This window comes from Anarhichas minor, unplaced genomic scaffold (assembly GCF_050575085.1).
Source record: "Anarhichas minor isolate MPS153535 unplaced genomic scaffold, ASM5057508v1 ptg000025l, whole genome shotgun sequence".
Classification (NCBI taxonomy): Eukaryota; Metazoa; Chordata; class Actinopteri; order Perciformes; family Anarhichadidae; genus Anarhichas; species Anarhichas minor.
This window is the reverse complement of record NW_027466471.1, coordinates 7,270,862-7,292,137: the sequence shown is the minus strand read 5'-3', so window position 1 is coordinate 7,292,137 and position 21,276 is coordinate 7,270,862. Positions and strand designations below refer to the sequence as shown.

The 21,276-nt window shown below is 43.8% G+C and overlaps 1 protein-coding gene across 1 annotated transcript in view; it reads right to left on the bottom strand.

The window, feature by feature from the left end:
* Nucleotides 1-569: 569 nt before the first annotated feature.
* The window catches only part of efna5b (ephrin-A5b), an 87,254-nt gene continuing 66,547 nt past the window's right edge, over nucleotides 570-21,276 (bottom strand). The window contains exons 2-5 of the mRNA XM_076099607.1: nucleotides 14,212-14,504; nucleotides 2,594-2,659; nucleotides 2,116-2,196; nucleotides 570-697 (exon numbers count right to left, since the gene is read on the bottom strand). Of these exons, the coding sequence (XP_075955722.1) occupies nucleotides 570-697; nucleotides 2,116-2,196; nucleotides 2,594-2,659; nucleotides 14,212-14,504 (568 nt within the window). The remainder of the gene's footprint in view (nucleotides 698-2,115; nucleotides 2,197-2,593; nucleotides 2,660-14,211; nucleotides 14,505-21,276) is intronic.

Genomic DNA, 21,276 nt, shown 5'->3' with positions numbered 1-21,276 from the left:
TGATCAATATCTTTTCCGAAAGGCTTCTCGAGAGGTCTCAGGACAACTTTTTATTTGTGTATGTACAGTTCTTTCTAAGACCTAGTATATTCACTTTTCTACTGCTGCTACTGTATACCACTGTAAAAACCCTACTGCTATTGACTGTTAGTGTAGTGTAATGTATTGTGTTCTACTCCCTAAGCACGTGTCTGTGTATTTGCTGAATATTAGTGTATGTGTATGTGGGAAAAGATCAGTGCTGCAATGACATAAAACAGGATGTAAAGGGATGTCAAAAGTCACCGGAAAATAAGAATCACTAAGTGTCAAAAAACGGGATTTGGCATCTTAGTTGAAAGTTTAAGAGGGGGAACTGTCTCTCCCACTTCCAACATCAACTTTTTTCACTCACAGACGGAGAAAGACCACTTAAATATATTTCTGAAAAAAATAGAGGGTTCCTTGAGAAGCCTGCCGTGATGCCCAATCAAGCAAACACGCTTCACGCAAATCCCGCCACTCCCCTGCAGCCTCGGGCAGCTTCAGGCCACGCTAGGTGTAAATGCCCTCCGGGACAGAGGGGGGCGCTATGAAGTAAAGAGTGCTGATAGGCAGACCAGCAACAAAGCCAGTAGTGGACTTGTTGACTGCAGGTGCGGCGCAGCATTCGTTTCGTCACTGCGGGAAGGCTCAGCCGGTTCATGGCTGGTATCGTCTAAAGGATAAGAAAAAGAAACAAGGAATTGTTACTGCTGGTACAAACTGCTTTTTTGCAACAGTGCAAAAAGATAAGATTGTGCAATTCATTTAGAATCATATATTTAAGGTTCTATTGTGGCGTACAAGGCCGTGCGCTATATTTCAAAATGAAAAGCAATGGTGGAGACATCCGTGCATTACTGAGATGTTTGGGCTCATGTTCATTGAGTTCATAGAGTTGGAAAGGTGAAGTCTGAGTTGCCATATGAACTTTTGGGTTGCTATGTCATGCTTTGAATCTTGTCCGGAACATTTTTAATTCAACTCCCAGGTGAAGTGCCTCTTGTGTGGCAGTGGCATCATGGGAAAGTAGCTGAACCATGCACAGCAAAGGACAGCTAACAGAACAGAGGACCGGGCCGTTACATAACTATAAAAGTGTGTGTGTGTGTGTGTGTGTGTGTGTGGGGGGGGGGGGGGGGGGACATGGCAACAGTAGATGACGGATGAATGTTTTAATTTCCCTCCTTTGGAGAGCGTAATAGGGGAGTGAGCCAGAGGAATCATGCAAGGTGAGAGGCAGCCATCAAAGATGCAGGCAGGAGAGCAAGGCAGGCAAAAAGGCAGATAGAAAACCAGGCAGGAGGAGAGGCAGATGGGCACCGCAAATGTCCTAGGATCTGGCCTTGTTTGTGTGTGTGTGTCCCAATTAAATGTCAGTTTATGATAAACTCTGATCTTCACAGTGAACAATTTCAAAGTGTAATAGAGCAAACTTTCCAAATTAATAATATCTATAAACATTTTCTTTAAAGGGCCTGTATTTAACATGTTGATTTGTTTTGTTCCAGATCTTAGAGTGAGCTGCCGATGGGAATGACACATCGGCATGTGGGTGATGTGGAGTGTTTCAGGACAGCGACTGGGTTGGACTCGTGTATGAAGACGTATGAATGCTGCACAGAATATAATCAATGCTGCGCTACAGAGCCAAACAGCAACTCAGTGAGGAGTGAAACAGAAAATAGAGCAGAATAATTCTAGTGAAAAAAAAATCTGATGTTATGGAGCACAACATGCAGCTGGAAATGAAAAGGTTTGAAATACAGTGTGTGAATGCGAGACATGCACATCTGTGAGACCATCACATGTACTGTAAACCGACACATCCATGAATGTGATTTATATATATATATATATATATATGTAATGAAAATATACATTAACATGCAATAATATGCATGCCTTTAATATGCAAGCAACAGTGGCATGACACAACATCTGGAGAAGAATCAGAGGAAGAGAAGCATCAGGCAGAGATGTGGAAGGACAGATCAGCTTCCAGAGGCACAGAGACAGGAGACACATGTACAGATGTACAGATGTAAGGCGGTCACACTGAAGAGAATCAAATAAGCAGGAAGCCATACTAACCTCGTGGTTCTAATGTATTGTCTACTTTGTCGTTTACATCAAAAACGCGGTCATGTACGCCTATAGTTTTCACACAGCTGTCTATAACAGAAAATAGGGAGAATGAGAGATCATTAGAGGTTTATGCCAAATAGGTAAGTGACATTTGAAGCCCCCCCCCCCCCCCCCCTCTCAGCCCTGAAATCAAACATCCCAAGCAACAAAGCTCATGGCAACATTCAGATGAAGTATGAAGTGACCTGGATTGTATTTGATGTGATCATCTATCATCCTTTTCATGTTTTCAGAAAAATAGTTCTTAGCAAGTAAAGCACTTTTTCGTGATGAATGAAAGGGGCATGTTGGACAGCGAGCAGAAGGTAACCGAGGAGGAAGTGAGGTAACCAGAGAAGTAGACGTAAACTGTTTTGATTTCCAATCCAAATGTGTACTTCAACAAGCTCTATTACAAAGCCTTGTGCTGCATGCAAACACTTACTTGATGGTCGGACGAAAACTTTGAGCTTCAGGCACGTTTTCCTCCCGTTCTCAGCAATGGTGGAGGCTGAAAAAAAAAAAGAATCACACGACAAAAGTAAAGAGGGTGTTAATATAATACTACATGTAGTGGCTTACATGCACTTAACAAGTTCCTGACTCTATTTTCCCTTCATATAATAGGTCTGCATCAATACATTTCTAATAATGAGTAAATCTTCCGCGTAGAGTAAGAAAACTGAGGTAGTTTATTCAGAAAAAAGTAAACTTTCAGATGTTAATGTTGACTCTTAAGTGGATTTTGTAGGGTTAGTCATGGTTCTTGTGAAATTATAGCCAGAAAGTATTTACAGATGTGCTTGGGAAATGTCTCTGGGGAAAGTGGAGTGTTTTGCTCAGTTTAATTGTAGCATTTCAGATTCCACAACTGGCAGCAGCTTATTAAGGATCAAGGAATTTGCATCCTGTATATAAAAAAAAAAAACACTCCAAACTGGAAGATTTCATGTTGTGCTAATACTTCATATGTATACATTCATGCATTTTACTCTCTAAAAGCCTCAACGATGTCCGAGGGACACAAAGTTCACACACCGAGGATGTATGTGCTGCGTGTGCGGATGGTTTGCGGTTGCTGTCAGGAAATGGATCCCTTCCTGTCAAGCCCATGGGGTGTGAATCTCTGAGCGTTAGCTATCATAGTGGTTGTATCACATCCCCTAAAAATATCTCATGTGGAGAGCGTGTGCGAGAGCGTGTGTGTGTGTGTGTGGTTGACCACTAATGGTGTTGTGGTGAGGCACCAGGTGCTTTCTCCTGTAGACGAGGATAGGGGTCAAACACATGTCAGTTGGAGCATGGTGGGAGCGTAATGCAAGCATCCATCAAGGCAGGGATAGTTAAAAAATATACGCTGTTGTCTTGTGTCAGAACCTCATATCGAATGAAGGATATTTAGCTTTTCACACTATTGTGATGTATTAATGCTACTTAAAGCAAACTAGTTTTCATTTCTACTATCCTCAGCACCAGTGAGACCATACTGTTCTTTAAGATGTCTATCGGGCATCATTTTTTAAGTCTTCTGTGAATCATTCCCCAGCTGATGCAATGAAGCCGAGCATTTGGGATCTGTCAACTCCTCTCTAGTGAACCTTTACCTAACCCCTCCCTTCCCTTCCCTTCCCTCCCAGCTGTGTCACCCTCTCTTCTCGTCTGTCAGCGCGGCCGTATCCATTCATCAAAGCTCAACTGACGGCACACACCCCGACCGATGTGTGCACATACGCACAGAATTTAATATCTGTCGCGAAGCGTTGCTCCATGTCCTCTTAAGTAACAGTATTTACAATTCTCTGATTTCTCCCGGTCTGCAGAATTTTAATGATTCAAAAATGTTCGTACACATCACTGCAATCGATGTCCCAGCTTCTATTTCAAGTGGAGGCAGTTGGGAAAGCAGTGATCTGTCTCTGTAGCCAGGGGATATGTTCATTAAGAGAGTTATTGACGAATAACTATGGAAAAGGGTCAGAAGAAATGGAAATATTTTCCTTTTTCTCGCACTCAGCCTGAGATCAAGATGCCAGCTTTTCATCAAATGCGTACTGCATACTCTTTCAATCACTTTCATTTTAGCTGAAGCCTTCTCTGCAGCTCATCAAGCTCCCTCTCTATCCCTCTCAACCTGGCAGTTACCATTTTAATGTCGTTAGCTTCATCGGCTGCTTCTTAGTCATGTGTCAGTGTGCGCGAGAGGTGACTTGAGATCAGACGCCCTTATTTTTCACAGCTCAGTTCATATTCAGCGGATGCAGAGGGGGAAGAAAGTGGAGGGAAGAGAAAGAGAGAGAGAGAGGCCTTATTATTTTGCTGTGGAGGCAGCCGATGACACACTAATGAACCTTGACCACAGTCGCTCACCCACTCAGTTATATACCAGTACCCACACAATTTATGTCACTCTTCTTATTGCTCCACGGTTCTTTTCCAATGCTATACTTACTGCTCCCATATTCAATGTGTGCACATACTACTTATGGTCAAGCACGCACGCACGCACACACACACACGTCTCCAGATGTCTTATCTTCATCATTGTTGTGGGCAGAGCTGAGTCACAGCCATCGACACCAGCCACTTAGCAAAGGCAGCTGATCATGAGAGAAGTAAGTATGTCCCTGATGAAAATGGCAAAAACGCAAGTGGGAGTCTCTGTCATGATGACAGTTAGTGAAGCTGTTGTGATGTTTACAGATTTGGCCGTGACACCCTATCCACCTCCTACACGAGAAGAATCATGGACATAAGGTGCACAATGGGACAGATATCACAATTGCTGTGGTCAAAGTAGTTTTCATCAATTTGATGTTACATAGTTACACTGGAATTCGATATTTTTATGTCTTCCTTAAGCAGTTTATTCTATTTATAAATACAGTATATGACAATGATGCTAGTGTGAGTAAAGTCAACTAAATAAGCTCAGCTGAGCTTGGATGTAGCCATTGCGTTGGCGTGCTGCAGATGACTGAGGTGTGTTGCTGTACATTCTTGACTACAAAGGAAAGATTACGCTTTGGCTCTACATTCCGTTCTTGGTAGCAGTTCTTCATACTCGTGCGTTTGATGAGGATCCCTCCGCCAAACCGTCCGCGCCAGCTCCTGTTTATTTTGGATTAGCATGCTGCTGAGGGCCAGCTTATTGTTCTTGTAGGCTGTAACATCAACACCTGCTATTCTGGTCCCCATCAGGCCAGCAGCCTCAGCCATCAATCCATCCAGCATGAGCAAGTGGCTGCTTTGAAGGACAGAGGCCCTGAAAAGATGTCCCAGAGACGGGGGACGGGGGGGGATGGGCGGGAGAGGCGAGGTCGAGTTACTCCTCCAAGCCTTGTCCCCTGGCTAGTTATGGCTGGTCCCCTCAGTACACTGCATTATGCATCAGCATTAAGGCAAATGGAATGAAGCAGAATCCAATTACGGAAGAACAAACAGGTGGGCTCAGTGCGGCTTAGGCGCAGCATTGTTTCAATCACAGGCCAAGCCAAGCTTTATTGCAACTGTAATGCTATCTGGAAAACACATTTCCATTGCCTTTCAATGAAAGACTCAACAGCACATTCCAGACATGAGGACATAAAACCATGTGTCTGCAGCGATGGGGAGCCAAAAGCAAAGTTTACGCTGGCTAAATACACTAGATGATATCATGGTAGGATATTGATTTCTTATCCGTCATTTAGCAGCTGTAATGGCTCAGCTGTAAAGGAATACTGCAGGGTGAGTCAATCAAACTGCTAGAAGAGGCTTTGTTTGTTATTTCTTTTCGGCTCAGGTGTCATCTGGGGTTTTCTCAGTCAGGGAACCATCGCTGAGAAGCAGACATATGGTAGTATCACCACAAACCACAACGCCAAATGCACTATTACAGATTAGCAAGCAATGCGGCACGAACGGTTTGAAATCATTTGTATAGTTTCAAGTTCCCTCTTTTGACAACTGTGTTTAAGATGTTTGCAGTGGTCCACTACAACACCGGTAAACAATCCATTGAGACTACTTGTCCCAAATGTCCACAAATCTAAACATGCGGTGACAACAGGAAGCCGAGCCTTGCATAGACTTGTATGCCATCATGTGGACATGTAACATTAATAGCATCATGTTAGCATGCCTGTAGTCGGCTTCAGGTCTCCAGCTGGCTTTAATACTGGTGCTCTAATCCTTTGATCCCTGCTTATTTGTTAGGAGGACGGGGTGGGTTAAACAGAATGCCCTGTAGTGTTGTGTCCAGCGCTGAGCATTCCTAGCGAGCTAATTCTGCCAGCTCTCAAAAAAAAAAATGCTGCTGGCCTTGTCTTTGATTTGCAGAGATTACTCATGTGGCTTACATCGTGCAAACTCGTCAGAGTTTAGGTCCAGGAGTTTATATAAACCGGTGTCCAAGAGAGAGGACACACATTGACAAAAACACACGCAATGTTACTCTCTTGACCCTTTGTAGCATCTTCTACCCACGTCTCCATCCAGTTAATTAGAGAGTCTGCAGCCGGAATACATTTCCTCTATTCGGTGTACAGAAATCACTGCTGGGATTCATTAACTTTCCTTGTTTGGTTTCGGGGTATGGAATGATAAAATAAGGACAATGTTAAACCAAACACGACGAGAGGGAGACAATATTTATATGACCCCCTCCAATAGGTAATATCAACTGCTGCACTGTCCAAAATAACCTCTTATAATAACACACACATGCAGTACAGAACAAACCCATATCAAATTAAATGTTTCAAACAGAAACACTTGGAACTACTTTGTGTCCTTCACAAAATGTCCTTCCCACATTCAACCGGTTACAAAGCACCGTACTATTCTACCAAGACAGAAAGAGGGGAAGAAATATAATAAAAAGATGCAAAACTACCAGCGCATACTATGCAAACTATGTGCACCGCGGGCTATGTGTGTTTGTCCGCACGTACGAAGATAGAAGAGACTATCCACTGAAGAGGCCCATTAACCAGATGCTACTACAGCGAGCACACAATAGGAGGGAACGAGGCAGCTGGGAGGAGCAGTGAAAGAAGAGGACTTGGATTCAGGCAGCCGAGGGGGACTCTCCCCCCCCCCCCCCCCCCCCCTGGTGATAGCTGGCCTTTTGCTCTTTCTTTGCATCTTTCAACCACCGCCAAAAGTGAACCAAAGTCATTCCTCATGCCGCATGCTCCAAGGTGACGAGGCCACAGGCAACGGGGAAAAGAGTGAGAGAAACAAGGGTAGGGGGGGGAAGCACGTGAAGCGAGAGGTAGAAGTAAGCTGAAATCCATAATGTCTAATTAAACATTGCACCCGTTCCCTCCCACTATTGTACGTCGATGCAAGAGTGCGGGGATACAATTATTTCCTATCCAAGCATCGCCATTCTATGAAAGATCACATAATGACAATCCAACAAATTGCTCTATCTTCTTGAAAATCAAAAGCGCCTTGAAAGCTTGAAAACCCTTGAATTTCATCAGCTAATTCCCGTCCTTGCACTCAAATCACAATAACCTTGGTGATTTATTAATCTAAGGGGAGTTTGGCTTTTTAAAGCAATAATAAATCACTGTACATAATAATGTGTCATTGCTGCACTTAGTGTATCCCTTAGAATCAAAATATTATTGTTACGGCTCGGGTATCCACCCACTGAATAAATGAGATGAGTGTGGATGTGTGCGTGAACCCAAATGTGGATGTTGTAATAGAGACAGAAAGAAAAAGAATGAATAAATGAACAATAACCAATTAAAAATAATGACCAATTCACCGGGTTAATAATATATGTGATAATGGTTTAATGGCCAAGGATAAAATGTCCTTGTCTTTGTTGTAGTGAATCATAATCGGCTCCTGAAGACGGCTGGTAGGAGCATGAATCATATTATGCTGAGAGGAACCCTCTGAATCGCAGCCCCTCGCCTGCCCTACTCTTTCTCTGATCTCTTGGCTTTTTCACGGCCTTGCTGTTTCCCAGCAGACAAAGTGATGACTACTTTATTGGCGGTCAAACTCAAAGTAACTTGATTAGAGGCTTTTCTCGCTCGCTTTGCTTTCTCTGGGTTGTCAACAAGTGCGGTGTGACTTAGCTCATGGTGTATTAATAACCAGGTTCTGGCCAATGGGCTAGCTCGCTGGTAGACTGTTCCCAGTGTATTCCCAGTGTATTCTTGAAACTCCAATGAGCTTGTTATGACCAGGCCTTTCACTAGACTAGCTTAAACGCATCTACTTGATTCCGCAAGTTTTGCGAACGTCACTACCTCATGCGTCGCTTTGATGTTGGTTGAGAAGTTTGCCGTTTAACCCGTCGATCCAAAACCTCTCATGGGTGTTCACTTGACATCTTGAGATGGTTAAGGCTACTTCACATGATTCACATCATTTTAATATGCCACGCATTAACCGCCTTGTGCCCTGTATTTGTTGCGCTTTATTCAGGGGTTTCCTGTTATTTGTCACCGGTCTGTACTTGGTCAGCATGAGTGTGTCTGTAACGTGCAACATGAAGGGCAGAATCTGGTGCAAAAGAGTCACAGGGAGGGTTAGACTGTTAGCACTGTCCTAAATTCCAAAGAGAGAGATTGGATTAAAAGGGGAGACAAGAAATGATGTAGTAACCAGGGGAGGCATGAGGTGATGGAATGTCTATCCATCTATCAGGATTATAATAATGCATTCCAGACAGCTTGCATCTGTATGGCTTTTATGTATGTCTGTTCATGCATGTGTATGGATTTTTTTATACCAGCGCCGTGTGTATCCATGCGAGTGTGTGTGTGTCTTTCTCTCGCATTACTCCATGTTGCCGGATCATTTCTGAATCCCGATGACAGGGTTGATTTTTCACGTGAATGAATGAAAGGGCTGAGTTATGATGGTGTCCATATGCATGTTCCCTCCCTGAACCACAAATGGAACAGCGCCGGCTCTTCATCATTATTAGCAGACCTCCCGTAGCTCTAACAAAATACAGACTGCACACACCGTCCCCGGCCTCTGTTTCATTTGTCCATTAATGCTACTTTCCTGCTGCTGCTGCTCGACGATCTCTACTCCGTTCTCCTCTTGGGAGCGACTTGAAGGAGCATGTTGCATCACAGGATTTATGATCAGTCAGACGCCAGCTATAGTCCTTTTCTTGGAGAATCTGTTTGAGCTTTCTGTGTGCATGTAGCAGTCCAGTAAGATTGGAACAATACCTCCTTAGATCTTGTAGGAGAGCCTTCTGAATATCAAAAGGTTTTCTTGCTTGGTATTTATGATCAATCTAAGTCTTGTGTCGCATTGTGCATATTGGCCTGTGGGCATGCACAGAGTGATCGAAGCCTCAGCAAAATACAAAAATAAAAAATCCTTGCCCACCTCTGGGACTTGTCGGCCATTTAACAAGTGTTCAGTCTCCAAAGGCGTTGCTGTAATATCCCTCTTTCTCGCAGTGTGAAAACCCAGAAATATCTATAAAATAACTCCATCCACAAGCGAGACGCAAAAGTGTTATTGATTGTGTTTTCCGTGAGAAGCAGCACAAGCCCATGTAGGGGAACAAGTCAGACGGCAAGAAAACAACATCTGTTCGGCCGACAATCTGCCACTGCATGATCACACCAAGTGGTTTCCTATTTGCCGCACATCTTACACGCCTAAAGACACCGTAACTCGGCTCACTCATCTCTCGCCGGGAGCTGCCACTGATATTGGATTGCTGCCCTTTTCAGATTAAATTCACTCAAATACGAGATTGCGGATTGTGTCCATATTAGACAAACGTGCTCGCATCAGCATCCTGCGAGATGGGTTTCTCTTAAGCCATGAACGCACTGTGAACTCCGACCCGAGAAGTGCTCCAATTATCTGCTTATCCCCTCTCTCTGTCACAGAGGCAGACACCCCGGAGCTGTAACTCACTCACTGCTACAGTACAGCAATACTCCATTTTGCAGAATTGCTTGCAGATGGACATCATAACATTACTCTTTACATCTCCCTGAGTGTGGTACCGTTTACATCTTTAATGTATTCCTCTGTTAATGTTCTCTCTGTCCTACCTTGTGTTTAACTGTAAGAAAACACAGCTGGCTGTTGTCTCCTGACAGACTCCAGCCTTCGTCTTGTCTTCAATTACCTGTCAGAGAGAAGAGGCTGACACTAACAAAAATGAAGAATTATGACCTCCATTTGAGTAAATTCCCGCCATCCTGCTAGCGTTGATTAAGCTGTTTCTGTTGTTGAAGCAGATGACAGCAGAACCCTGTCTCCTCTCTCTAATTGTATCAGAGTTGCAACAAATCAACCCTCGACCCGCATCGAACTCATAGGGCGAAAACACCATTAACGGGCATTTCCTCGCCAGCAATATGATTTGACAGCTTAATTTTCTTCTCCAAACATAACGCTGATCAATCACGTCACTGAGGGCAAATTTTTCATCCCCCATTCCCTCAGGTCATTTGGCTACGGAAAGTTATTAGAGCCGAGGCAAAGATGAATATTCTGATACTGTGTATATGAGCACTGTTTATATATAAGGTATCTGCTGTTCTGTGTGTGGGTAAATATTGGTTACTCTGAACGAATACTTGAGTGGAATCCGTGGCATATTGATTCTGAATAAATATCCTATCTTCATTAAGTCTGTGCTACTATAGCGGTGTTATAAAACCAAAGAAATTACGCATTTCACAAATTCCCCTAGAGATGACATACTGTTCTGTCTCAAGTGCATGAGCCCATTCGCAGTTAACTACTGGTAACCTCTGCCTCATGTGCTCATGGATAGGGGCCTCCGACTTGGGACACATTGGCATTTGTGTTCAGCAGGTAATGATGCGTAAGGTTTTCTCTGTTAGCTACACTACACTACGCAATCACACAATGTAGGCAAATTGGCGACAAGGGCAAAGTCTGACCACTGTGTGTTGCGCTGAGGAGCAGATATCATCCTACCTTATACAAGAGAAATGTCTTTGCTATGTCGAAGCCAGCTGTAGGCACTGTTTGTGGTGCAATGTCCAGCCTGGTTGATTTTAATTCCAGTTGACACTGGTTGACTTAAGTAAGTAATCAGTCACTAATAACTGCTCGAGATTCATTATTTAGACATTTGGCCTTGGGTACTTAAGCATCTCTATGCACAGTAGAAGATGATAAGATGAATATTTAATGATCCTGGTGTGGGGGGGGGGGGGAATGGGTAAATTCAGGTTCTGCACCAGAGCAGGCATTAGGCAAGGCCATAAAGGACAATGGACTCCCCCACTTTGTTGGCCATAAAGAATATTAAATTAAAATATTCTCATTCCCCAATTAATTCAAAAGTGATATCTTCACCCCTGCCAGCCTCACTGCACAAGTGTAAGGCTTGACGTGACATTTTCAAGTAGAAGACTATGTTGACTGATCAAAGCCACCAGAGGTCACAGCCATGTAAAAACTGACAGCTATTTCAATGTGGTCCCTGTTGTAGATTTATGTAGTGGTACTTGTGGAACAAAGTAAACTTGTAGAACAATGTCAACTTGTTGACAAAGTCAACGTGATGCCTCAAGTCAAACTCACCTGTCCAATCTTACCATTGCTACAGAAATAACATGCATGCTATCCTGCCAGGTGTTTTGTTCCTGGACACAGATATTGGAGGCCCGGGCCGAGGAAAGCCAATATGTTGACAGACCGAACCAGGAACACACTGTGAGCCAACTTTCAAATTCAACAGGTAGCGGGACAGTTGACTCACGTGGGATGGTCATGTCGCTCTGTTTCAACTGGGTTACTTCACTTATGTTGTGAAATGTTACCACATGAGTCAAATGACCATGACCTGCTCCAGGTGTACTGTGGCATTCAGTTTTGCTCTTTTAAACTAAATTATATTTTCTAGCCATCTTTGCTCCTGAATATTTATGACAATAGTAGGTTTAGCCAAAACGCAATCCCTGAGAAAAAAAACCCAGCAATTGGGTTGTACTCTTTTGATTTGCACCATGTTTACTTATTTCTCAGTTAGAACGTTTATTTGCGAAAATGTATCACTGAATTCTTACGATTAAAGGAGAACAAAAATGATGTAACCCAATGCAAGCTGAAAGGTCTCGTATGCTTCTGCTGCTTGGGCATGAGAACCCCCGCCCTCGATATGAACAGATGTTGCAGATAAATTGGCAGGTGTAGTAATGTAACTCACAACTCATCTCCATCCTTCAGGTCTACATGCTGTCCACTAAAGAGAGACTGGCGGATCCATCAGTAGCATCTTCTCGGCTACTTATGAACATTCAGGCCGGACACAATGGTGGGGAATCACATGTCTGAGTACTTCATGGTAGATGACTTTAATATCCGCCGCAGTAGCCAGAGAGGCTATACGCTAGAATCATTCAATAGCCAATGAAGCCGCGAGCCACTAAACCAATATGGCGTGCACCAGTAGAATGGATGTGTTCCATGGAAGAACTGTCGGTCGCAGTGTAATTTAATCCAGCCCTTAGGACAAGCATCTCTCAACAGAAATGGAAAAAATAAAATATATATATATATATATATGTTAGAAATAGAGACTTGCAGGAGTGGATGAATTGTATAACCCTTCCCTAACCCCCATCTACAATCCCAACTACGGAGGCTCCATTTTTCCCTTGTCTCATTTAGTATGACTGTCAATGTAAATCGGCTATAAAAGCAAAGGAAAATCTGGTTACTTTTTAACAGACAAATGGCCAAACACCTGGTTGTTGAAAGGCCTCTGGAAAAGAGCTCAGGCTATTTGTTTTGTGGACAAGCTTGAGAGAGAAAAAAACGTATTCACAGCGGAAACAACGGCAAACATTGCGGACGCACTCTTTTATTTCGTTTATTTTTACTCCAGTCTTTAGCTCCTATATAAGTGTAACGGAGCAGGGAGAGAGAGAGAGAGAGAGAGAGAGAGAGAGAGAGAGAGAGAGCGAGAGAGAGAGAGACACAAAATGAATAAAGGACAGACGTCTTGGCTGCCTGTCAGGTTAACTGCTTTATAAAAAGGTGTCAATTTATAAAACAGACGCCCGACTCTTTCGACGCTGTCTCTGAGAGAAGGAGAGAACGTATAGACGCGGGGGTGTGACAGCCACCTAGATCTGCATTAACACCACAAGTCCAAACTTTACTGATGAACAGATACAAGCACAGCATAACCAGCAGCATTTAACAGTAGAGAGTTAACTGTCAAAGCTGACACCCCCTTGCTGAGAAGAAATGTCTACAATATTCCCTCATACATTGGCCCACAAAGTTTAAACTTTCCCTCAACAGCTGAAGCAATAATGCGCTACACCGCATGATATTGCACTAATGCCACCAATATGAGAGCATAGCCGTGCTTCCTATTTTGTAATATCAGCGTATCCCTGTGACAAATGTGTTTTGAGCGAGTGGCGGCGACTGCGCCTACTGACAGTAACTCCTCCGTATAGTCTGTGGTGGGAGGACAAACTCGACTCAATTCCACTCTATCACCTTGCTTTGATAAAACCTAATTTCCCAGGGGCTTCAACTTCAGATGAACTCGGTTAGGCTCAGTTTCTATGCCAAGAAGCAGACAACTTAACATCTAACGCGAGCTGAATAAGAGCATAACATAACGCTGAGAGGAGGGCACTCCTTTTTTCGAGGGATACAGTATTGTGCAGCGGGGTAAGTGAGGTGTAACTTTTAAACTGTCTCAATTTAACTCCCGCCTGTGAATTCCATTGCCATTTTAGGGAAGAGTTTCTCCACGAGCGACGAGAGCAGCGTGAAAAGCTTGGCTCAAAGCACAGCGTGAAAGCGCCTACGAGGATCACTGTAATGCCACTCTCAAAGCTCTGTGGCGAAGTTGTGAAAACACCGGTTAGGAGTAGGGTGGGTGTCTCCGTCTCTCCTGCTCGGTGTGTTAGAAGAATAACATTAGGTCAGGAAAGGGCCATTTAGGTTCGTAATCCGTGTCAAGTTAGGTTATTTGGCTTTGTATGTTCCTGTGAATGCATGTGAGGTTTTGTGCAGCGTTTGTAGACAACAAACAGCGTGTTATTTTTTTCCTTTAACGTGCATGGGACTCACATATGTAGTAGTATTCTCTGCCCGGTCTGAACTCAAAGCCCAAGGAGAAGGGGGTGAAGAGCTGGAACTTCTCTGAGAACTTGAGCGGCCCGTTCGGAGAGTGCGGCCTGTTGCACTCCCAGCGCTTGAAGCCCTTGGCGGTGTGGTCGCACGTGCTGTAGCCGTCGTAGTTGACCATGTAGAGGACATAGCGCTCGGTGCGCTCCTCAGGCACCGTTTCTTCATAGTGGGGACAGTAGACATCCAGGTAGTCGTTTATGCACACGTCGATGTGGTAGTCTCCACGGTGGAACCTGGTGCGAAAACAGAAGAGAGAGGAGAAAGTTTAATATTATTATCTTACTATTTAACCTTTTCTTTTTTTCCAAGAAAAACACCATTGCGATTTTAAATCTCCTTCGTGAGGGGGTCCTGGTCAAGATGGCATCGTGCCGGGAAAAAAACAACCCACATATAAACACAGACAACACGCTTAAGAAACAAATCAACAAAAAGCGCGGAAACCGGAATCGACAAATCGTAACACAGCATGATGCACTGAATCCAAATTTGACTTTTTTTTATATCTACATGAAGTGTTAGTGTGATGTTATTTAGACAAATCTTATAATCTTTATGCATCTGTGAGTTGATGTGTCAACATTGCTTCAATTATCGTGGAGAAAAGGCTGTTTTGAACTCGGCACATATGCAGAGAGTGCCGGTTTGATCTCTCTGCACTCTTTCAGTGCTGTGTGGAAATCTACAAGCACCAGCGCTCTCATCTTCCGGCTTCAATAAATTTGGGAGGCTTGATTTATCTATAAATCTATCATTGCAGCAGATATTTACTTACACGTACACACATCTGCCTTCTCAACGATAGCAAACTCAAGTATCACTGTCTGAGGAAAATATGCTTCCAAGAAAAAAGCTTTTGGTCGAATAAGAAAAACAAAAAAAAGTACATACAGAGAGACCAAAATTATCTTGGGGATACAGGATGGTCCCGACACTAAATGTCATGATAGGAGAAATACAGAGCCTGGGTGTCCCTGAGGGCTGTCTGGTGAGGCATCTTTACAACTGCAATGATCTAGAACAGGCCACACAGGGTCAGAGGGCTTCAATACATACAGGCAGATTCATCAAAAGGCCACAGACTGTCACAACCTCCCATCTACACACACACACACACACACACACACACACTCACAATTTCCTCTCTGCCGCCCACAAAATAGGTCTCTCTCACCTGTGGACTTTTCACAGCTACCGAAATTAGAAAGCAATCCTGTGTTGTGAGTTTCTGGCTGGGTGTGGGTCGGTGTGACCCTAACCTTGGGGTCACAGATCGGCCTCACAGAGAAAACATTGACCACCTTGAGATGCCCTCAATTTAGCGCGCGCACACACACACACTTGAAGCGTTCTAAGAGTGACGGATCGATGCAAACCACACAGTCGCACACACGCGCAGCTGGTGTCAGTGACTCATTTCACCTGGTGATGTTAGTTTATAATTGAGACCAAGTCTTTAGTGCTGTAAGAGCACAACCTGACGAGAGTTAAGACAAAACTTTTAATTGAAAACTGCCACTGCTGTCTATAAGAAGGGCTTCCTCGAGCTTGGGAGGAACGCACAAGGGGCAGGCGCGGAGCATAAGAGGCTAAAATCATTTCATCCTGAGGACTCTGGAGGCTCAGGATTAACATGCTGAAGCAGCACACGCGCAGCATTGTGACCTCTTTCTCTCGCCATGCAGTCTTGTGTGTTGGTGTAGCGGTCCGTCTTTTTTTCAAGTCTCAAAGGGTGGAGAGCGGGTCACGTAATTTGGGTTGGCGTTAGGAAGTTGCTTGACAGTTGTTTTCATTAATTAATAAATTCATTTTCTCCTCCATACTGTAATCTGTAATTCGTTTTTATAGGGTGTTGTGTGCTGTACAGATTGTAAAGGCCCTAAAGTCAAATTTCAGTTTTGTGATTTTGGGCTACATACATACAATTGCCTGGACTTTTCTGTTGCTCTCGTGTACAAAGTGTCCATTATGTCGTAAAGATTTTGTACAGAACGTTTCAGTAAGAGAGCTTCAAAAGAGACACAATTCTTTCTTTCTTTCTTGCAGTTGATCTAAAAATACCAGCTGAATCTTCGGATGTTAAAATGAAAATGCAATGCTGCACAATGGTATGAAAACGTAATTATATTTTTTTTCTGCCTCCTTTTTCCGTGTCGCTGTCTCTCCACCCACTTATCTGCTCTCTCTATTTAAAAGTACAGCTCTGCTCATTATCTCAATGTGATGTTTGAGTTCTGATTCTAAAGAATAGTTTTTTTTCTGAGATCGCTGAAAACGCTCGTTCTTCACGGCTGCGTTCACGTCAATCTGCAGCGCGTCAAGGGAAACGACACAGAATCACAATCACAACGCAAGCAAGACCACTTGTTTTCGAAGATCAAATAGCAATTTGAGCAAAATCTGGTTTTGGCGCCTTCACTCGTCACTTAATTCATGTTGATGTTTCGAATGATTAATGCAACAAATAAGAGAGCCGACAAATCGCGCCGCAGCCATTTCTCATTAATGTGATCGTGCGTGTCTGCTGGTTTCTGCTGTGTATTTATTCAAGCGCATGTGTTTGTGTGTGTGCGTGCGTGTGTGTACGTGAGCATGAGCTAGCATGAAATGTTTACCCGTGTAAATACTAATGTGAGGGTGTTTACAACCAAGGCATGGAGTAGCTCATCTGTAACATCTCATTTAAAACATGTCGGGGGAGGTCCAGGAAGAGCCATGCATCTCTCTCACTGCTTTAAAATGTCACTGACTTAATGGTCACATCCTTCCATCCGCTCGCCCCAGCAAGTGTGTATATGTGTGTAAGTGTACTGTGTTTGTGCGAGCGAGAGAGGGAGAGAGAGAGAGAAGAATGAGTGTGTGTATGTGTGTGTGTGTGTGTGATGTTTCAGCTGCCCTTCTCTCCCTGTCTCAGCAGTCAGAATAGTGGCTCGTAGCCCTGACTGCAAATGAAGCAGAGGATGTTTGGGTGAGTGAGCACATAAAAGGGACAGGACAGGCATTTGTAACATGTAACACAGTCTCACAGAAACACACACACACACACACATTCTGTACATGCAACAAACCCACACCCTGCCCACACCTCCACGCTCACGCACATACATTGGGTTTGTGTTATCAGTTCAGTGAGCTCCCTGGCACATTGGCAAAGGAACAGCAGTGAGACAGCCAGGAGCTGCTAATGGCACCGAGTGAGAAAGAGAGTGAGGGTGAGAAACAGACATGATGGGGGGGAGAAAGGGACCTGGTTCCAAGAAGAAGGTGAGGGAATATACAAAACAGAGGCAGCAAGACTGAATAATGCAGATCGAATTGCCAGGCTCCCAGTGACTCCAAGTTTGTGCGGGAGTTATTCAACAACGCATTTATCATTAAAGGAGATCCTACAAAAACTGTGTGTGTATGACATGACTGTGTTTGCAGCCAACGCTGTGAATTTTAAAGTCTATTTAGTGCGAGGCCATCACCAAGATGGCTCCTGAAAAAACTTCTTAGAAAGCTGTGTTTATTGTCCTTGTAAAAAACCCTGTTATCAAGGGACTAATGTGGGAGTTTTAGATGCGGCTGGCGTCTTGTTTATGGCGATTGAGGCTTTAATCGGCTGCCACTGTTCTATAAACCGTTCCCGCTTTTCAGCAGAAAGAGGAAGGCGTTCTTCGGCGCGAAACGGACGCGTGCTGTTGAAACATACATCAGCCTCTGTGCAGGACACAGGAGCCCCGAGAGGTTGCACCAATGGAATGTAAATCAAGGCTGCGCACTGTGAGAAAACCACAGAGTGACATATAAGCGGGGGAGATGGTACAGTAACACCGGGGTCAATAGACGAGAGTAATTGCGAAGATACAGCAGGATGAACTGAACCGGTGGGCACAAAAGAAAATGGAAATTAAGGCTGCATTAAAATTGGATGTTGTGTGCGTTTGTGTCAGCAGTATTTTTTGTTTGGAGTGTGCTTCCAGAATAACTAGACATTTTCTCAGTGTTGTCTGATGAACAGTAAAATCAGCCACATAGTGTCAATATCATTTATTGGTAAATGATATTGACACTAACAATAAAAAATACTAGCATTGCTATATAGACTGTATATAATGTCATATCCACATACCTGGTGTGTGTAAAGCAACTTGTTATGTTCGTGTTACTCTTCACAATTTTTTTGATATACTTGCATACAGACATATGTACATTTACACACGCATATATATATATATATATATATGTATATATATATATATTTACATATATATATGACAATTTAAGCTTCAAATGTTAAAGCAGGAGGCAAATTCATCGTGAGATGGCACATGACAGACACATTCGTAAATGGAATGAATGCTAATTGATCAATATGCAATGTTTTTTTATGCATTACCTTAATATATGTTTTAGGTATTACATGCTACGAATAAACAATAAAAAGTCTAATCAATCCATGCAGTGATAGCATGTTTATTAAAGCTGGTAAGACGACAGCTAAAAGCTGGCACGAATCACAGGAGAAATTGTCCAGATGGAGTTGGCGCCGAGTTGCCCTCGCCACACACATGCGCGCACTCCGCCCAACCGCCACGATCACTCCCTATTTTACGACACTCTAATGGCAACATCATGAGCGACAATCTTTCCCATTCTTGTGAGTAAAGAGGAGCAGCTGAGAGTGGCAGCGGAGGCCTCCGAGCTGTAAAATAGGGAATTAAGGAGCAAAGTTGAATGGTGGGCTAATTGTCAAATGGTGATAATTACATGTCTTTGTTATGCCACAGCTGTCCCATCGCGCTGTGGGTCACAACACAAAGCCTGGGAAATCAACTGGACACAGAGGGTGGGCGCACACATATGTGTGTGTGTGTGTGTGTGTGTGTGTGGGGGTGTGTGTTAGTCAGTGAATAAGTGAGTGAGCGAGAGAGAGAGAGAGATAATCTTTATTACCAACTGATTACATTTTCACACCGCCTCCTCAGGCCCGCAGGGCTGAAACTGAAGGGCCAAGTATTGTCGGCACAAACACACACACACTCACACAGATACATAGAGACAGCACACAGAGCCACAAACAGAGAGAGTGAGTTTGGGAGAGCTGGAACAGTGAAGTGAATGCAGGGTGAGGTGGCACACCACTGCAGTCGCTGATTGGCTCATTTCCATTTCAATTACACAGCCCAGTGACATCGCTGTGCACACACACACACACACACACACACACACACACACACACACACACACACACACACAGAGACAAACACACACGCACGACTACACTCGCACACACTGGCCCTGCACGCCAGTACACACCGTACCCAATGAACTCCCATCAGCCACCTCTCCGAGCTGTGCACCGGCGGCTGCAGACAGAAAGCGAGAAGGACAGGGACAGATAGCTAACCTGAGCGAAACAGAAAGACAGAGAAAAGGAGCAGAGCAAGAGCTCGGCGGAAGGTAGAGGCAGAAAGCAAGCCGAGTCGTCGAACCAGTTGAATGAGTGAGATTCAATAGAAAGAGGAACTTTTCAATGTGCTGCCATAGCAGCGTGCTGCCCTAAATACCACAGCTCAAAAGCTGTGTCCCTGGAGTGTCGGAGAGTGATTACGTACACAGCATATCTGAGTTTTTACAAAGATCCTGTGTGAAATGTTGTTTTTGTGTAGTACGGGTAAAGGTACTCTAGGAAATGTGCACTATTGTCGTCAATCTGCTGTGTAGTTTAGACATGAAGGGCAACACAGTATGAAATCAAAGCAACAACATGCACTTTTCAAGGCTAAACCTCGGGGCACCTCTGGATGAAACGGCACTCACTGTGAGAGGGATTGCCATTGTCACTGCGAAGCCGCGATGACAACGTTTTGACGTAAAAGATGGACGGCTGATGGACGCGTGGTGACAAAAAATACCATAAAGATGGTGAGCTTTTTTTATGTTAAAAGAAATGTCTGAAACAAAAAGCTGCGGAGACTTTGACCAGGAACTGTGAAGACTGCTGACAGCTGCATGCATTACAAAGTCAAAGCCTCCTCTACCTGAGTGTAAAAGATCATCTTTGTTTGTCTACACCTCTTTTTTTCCCTATGTTCTCTCTGTATTTTCTCGCTGCCACCCCTTTTCATTCCTGTTTTTTTTTGTTCTGCCTGCCTGAGTTTCTCGCTCGGCTCAGTCCCGCTCATGACCCCAAATCAGATCTATTTACATTATTTCACCTCTCCCTGTTGAAGTTCATACATCTGATATATTTTCAATTCAATATCCTCAGGCAATGTTCCGTTGCCTGATAAATCAAATCACAGTAAAAAGAAGAAATGCGCTGGGACCTTAAAAGGCAAACCCGTGATACCCTGTTGAGTGTGTGTGCTGACGTGGATGTGTGTGAGCATGTTCCTCAAGTGAAAGATCATTTGTTGATTTTGGTCCGGGGGGAAAATATGTTTAGCCAAGCGGCGATGAACTGTGACTGAACCCCGGCTAAAGCACATGGGTGAAAAAGGCCCATTCAGGACCTTTCAACACGTACGAAGCAAATGCACATCGCAAACACTTCTCGATTTAGTTCGTGCAGTTGTCTAATTACAGATGATTGGTTCGGTGTCAGAGGATGAAAGAGCGAGGGGAGCAGAAAGAAAGAATTGAAAGACAGAGGGAGGAAGAGGGAAATAAGAGAGAGGCTGTTGCGATTGATCATGCTTTTGGTCCGATGATCTTAACAGCTGTCAGGAAAGGACTTGGCCTTCTGTCCAGAGAGGTTTTCACCTTGTTATGGCATTTGATGGTAATTGAGGAAATACTCAAATCTGTCAAGTAATGAATTCACACAGGAGTTAGGCTTTACTCATTTACATGTCATATAGACTATTTATTTATTGAACTACCAGAAAACACGCTGCATTGTGATATTTATCGTTGTTGAAATGACCTGTATCGTGATAGAAACTGTTGGCCATATCGCCCAGCCCTACTACAATGCACAATTAGTGCCAGTGATGGAATGGTGGCCGAGTTATCCTC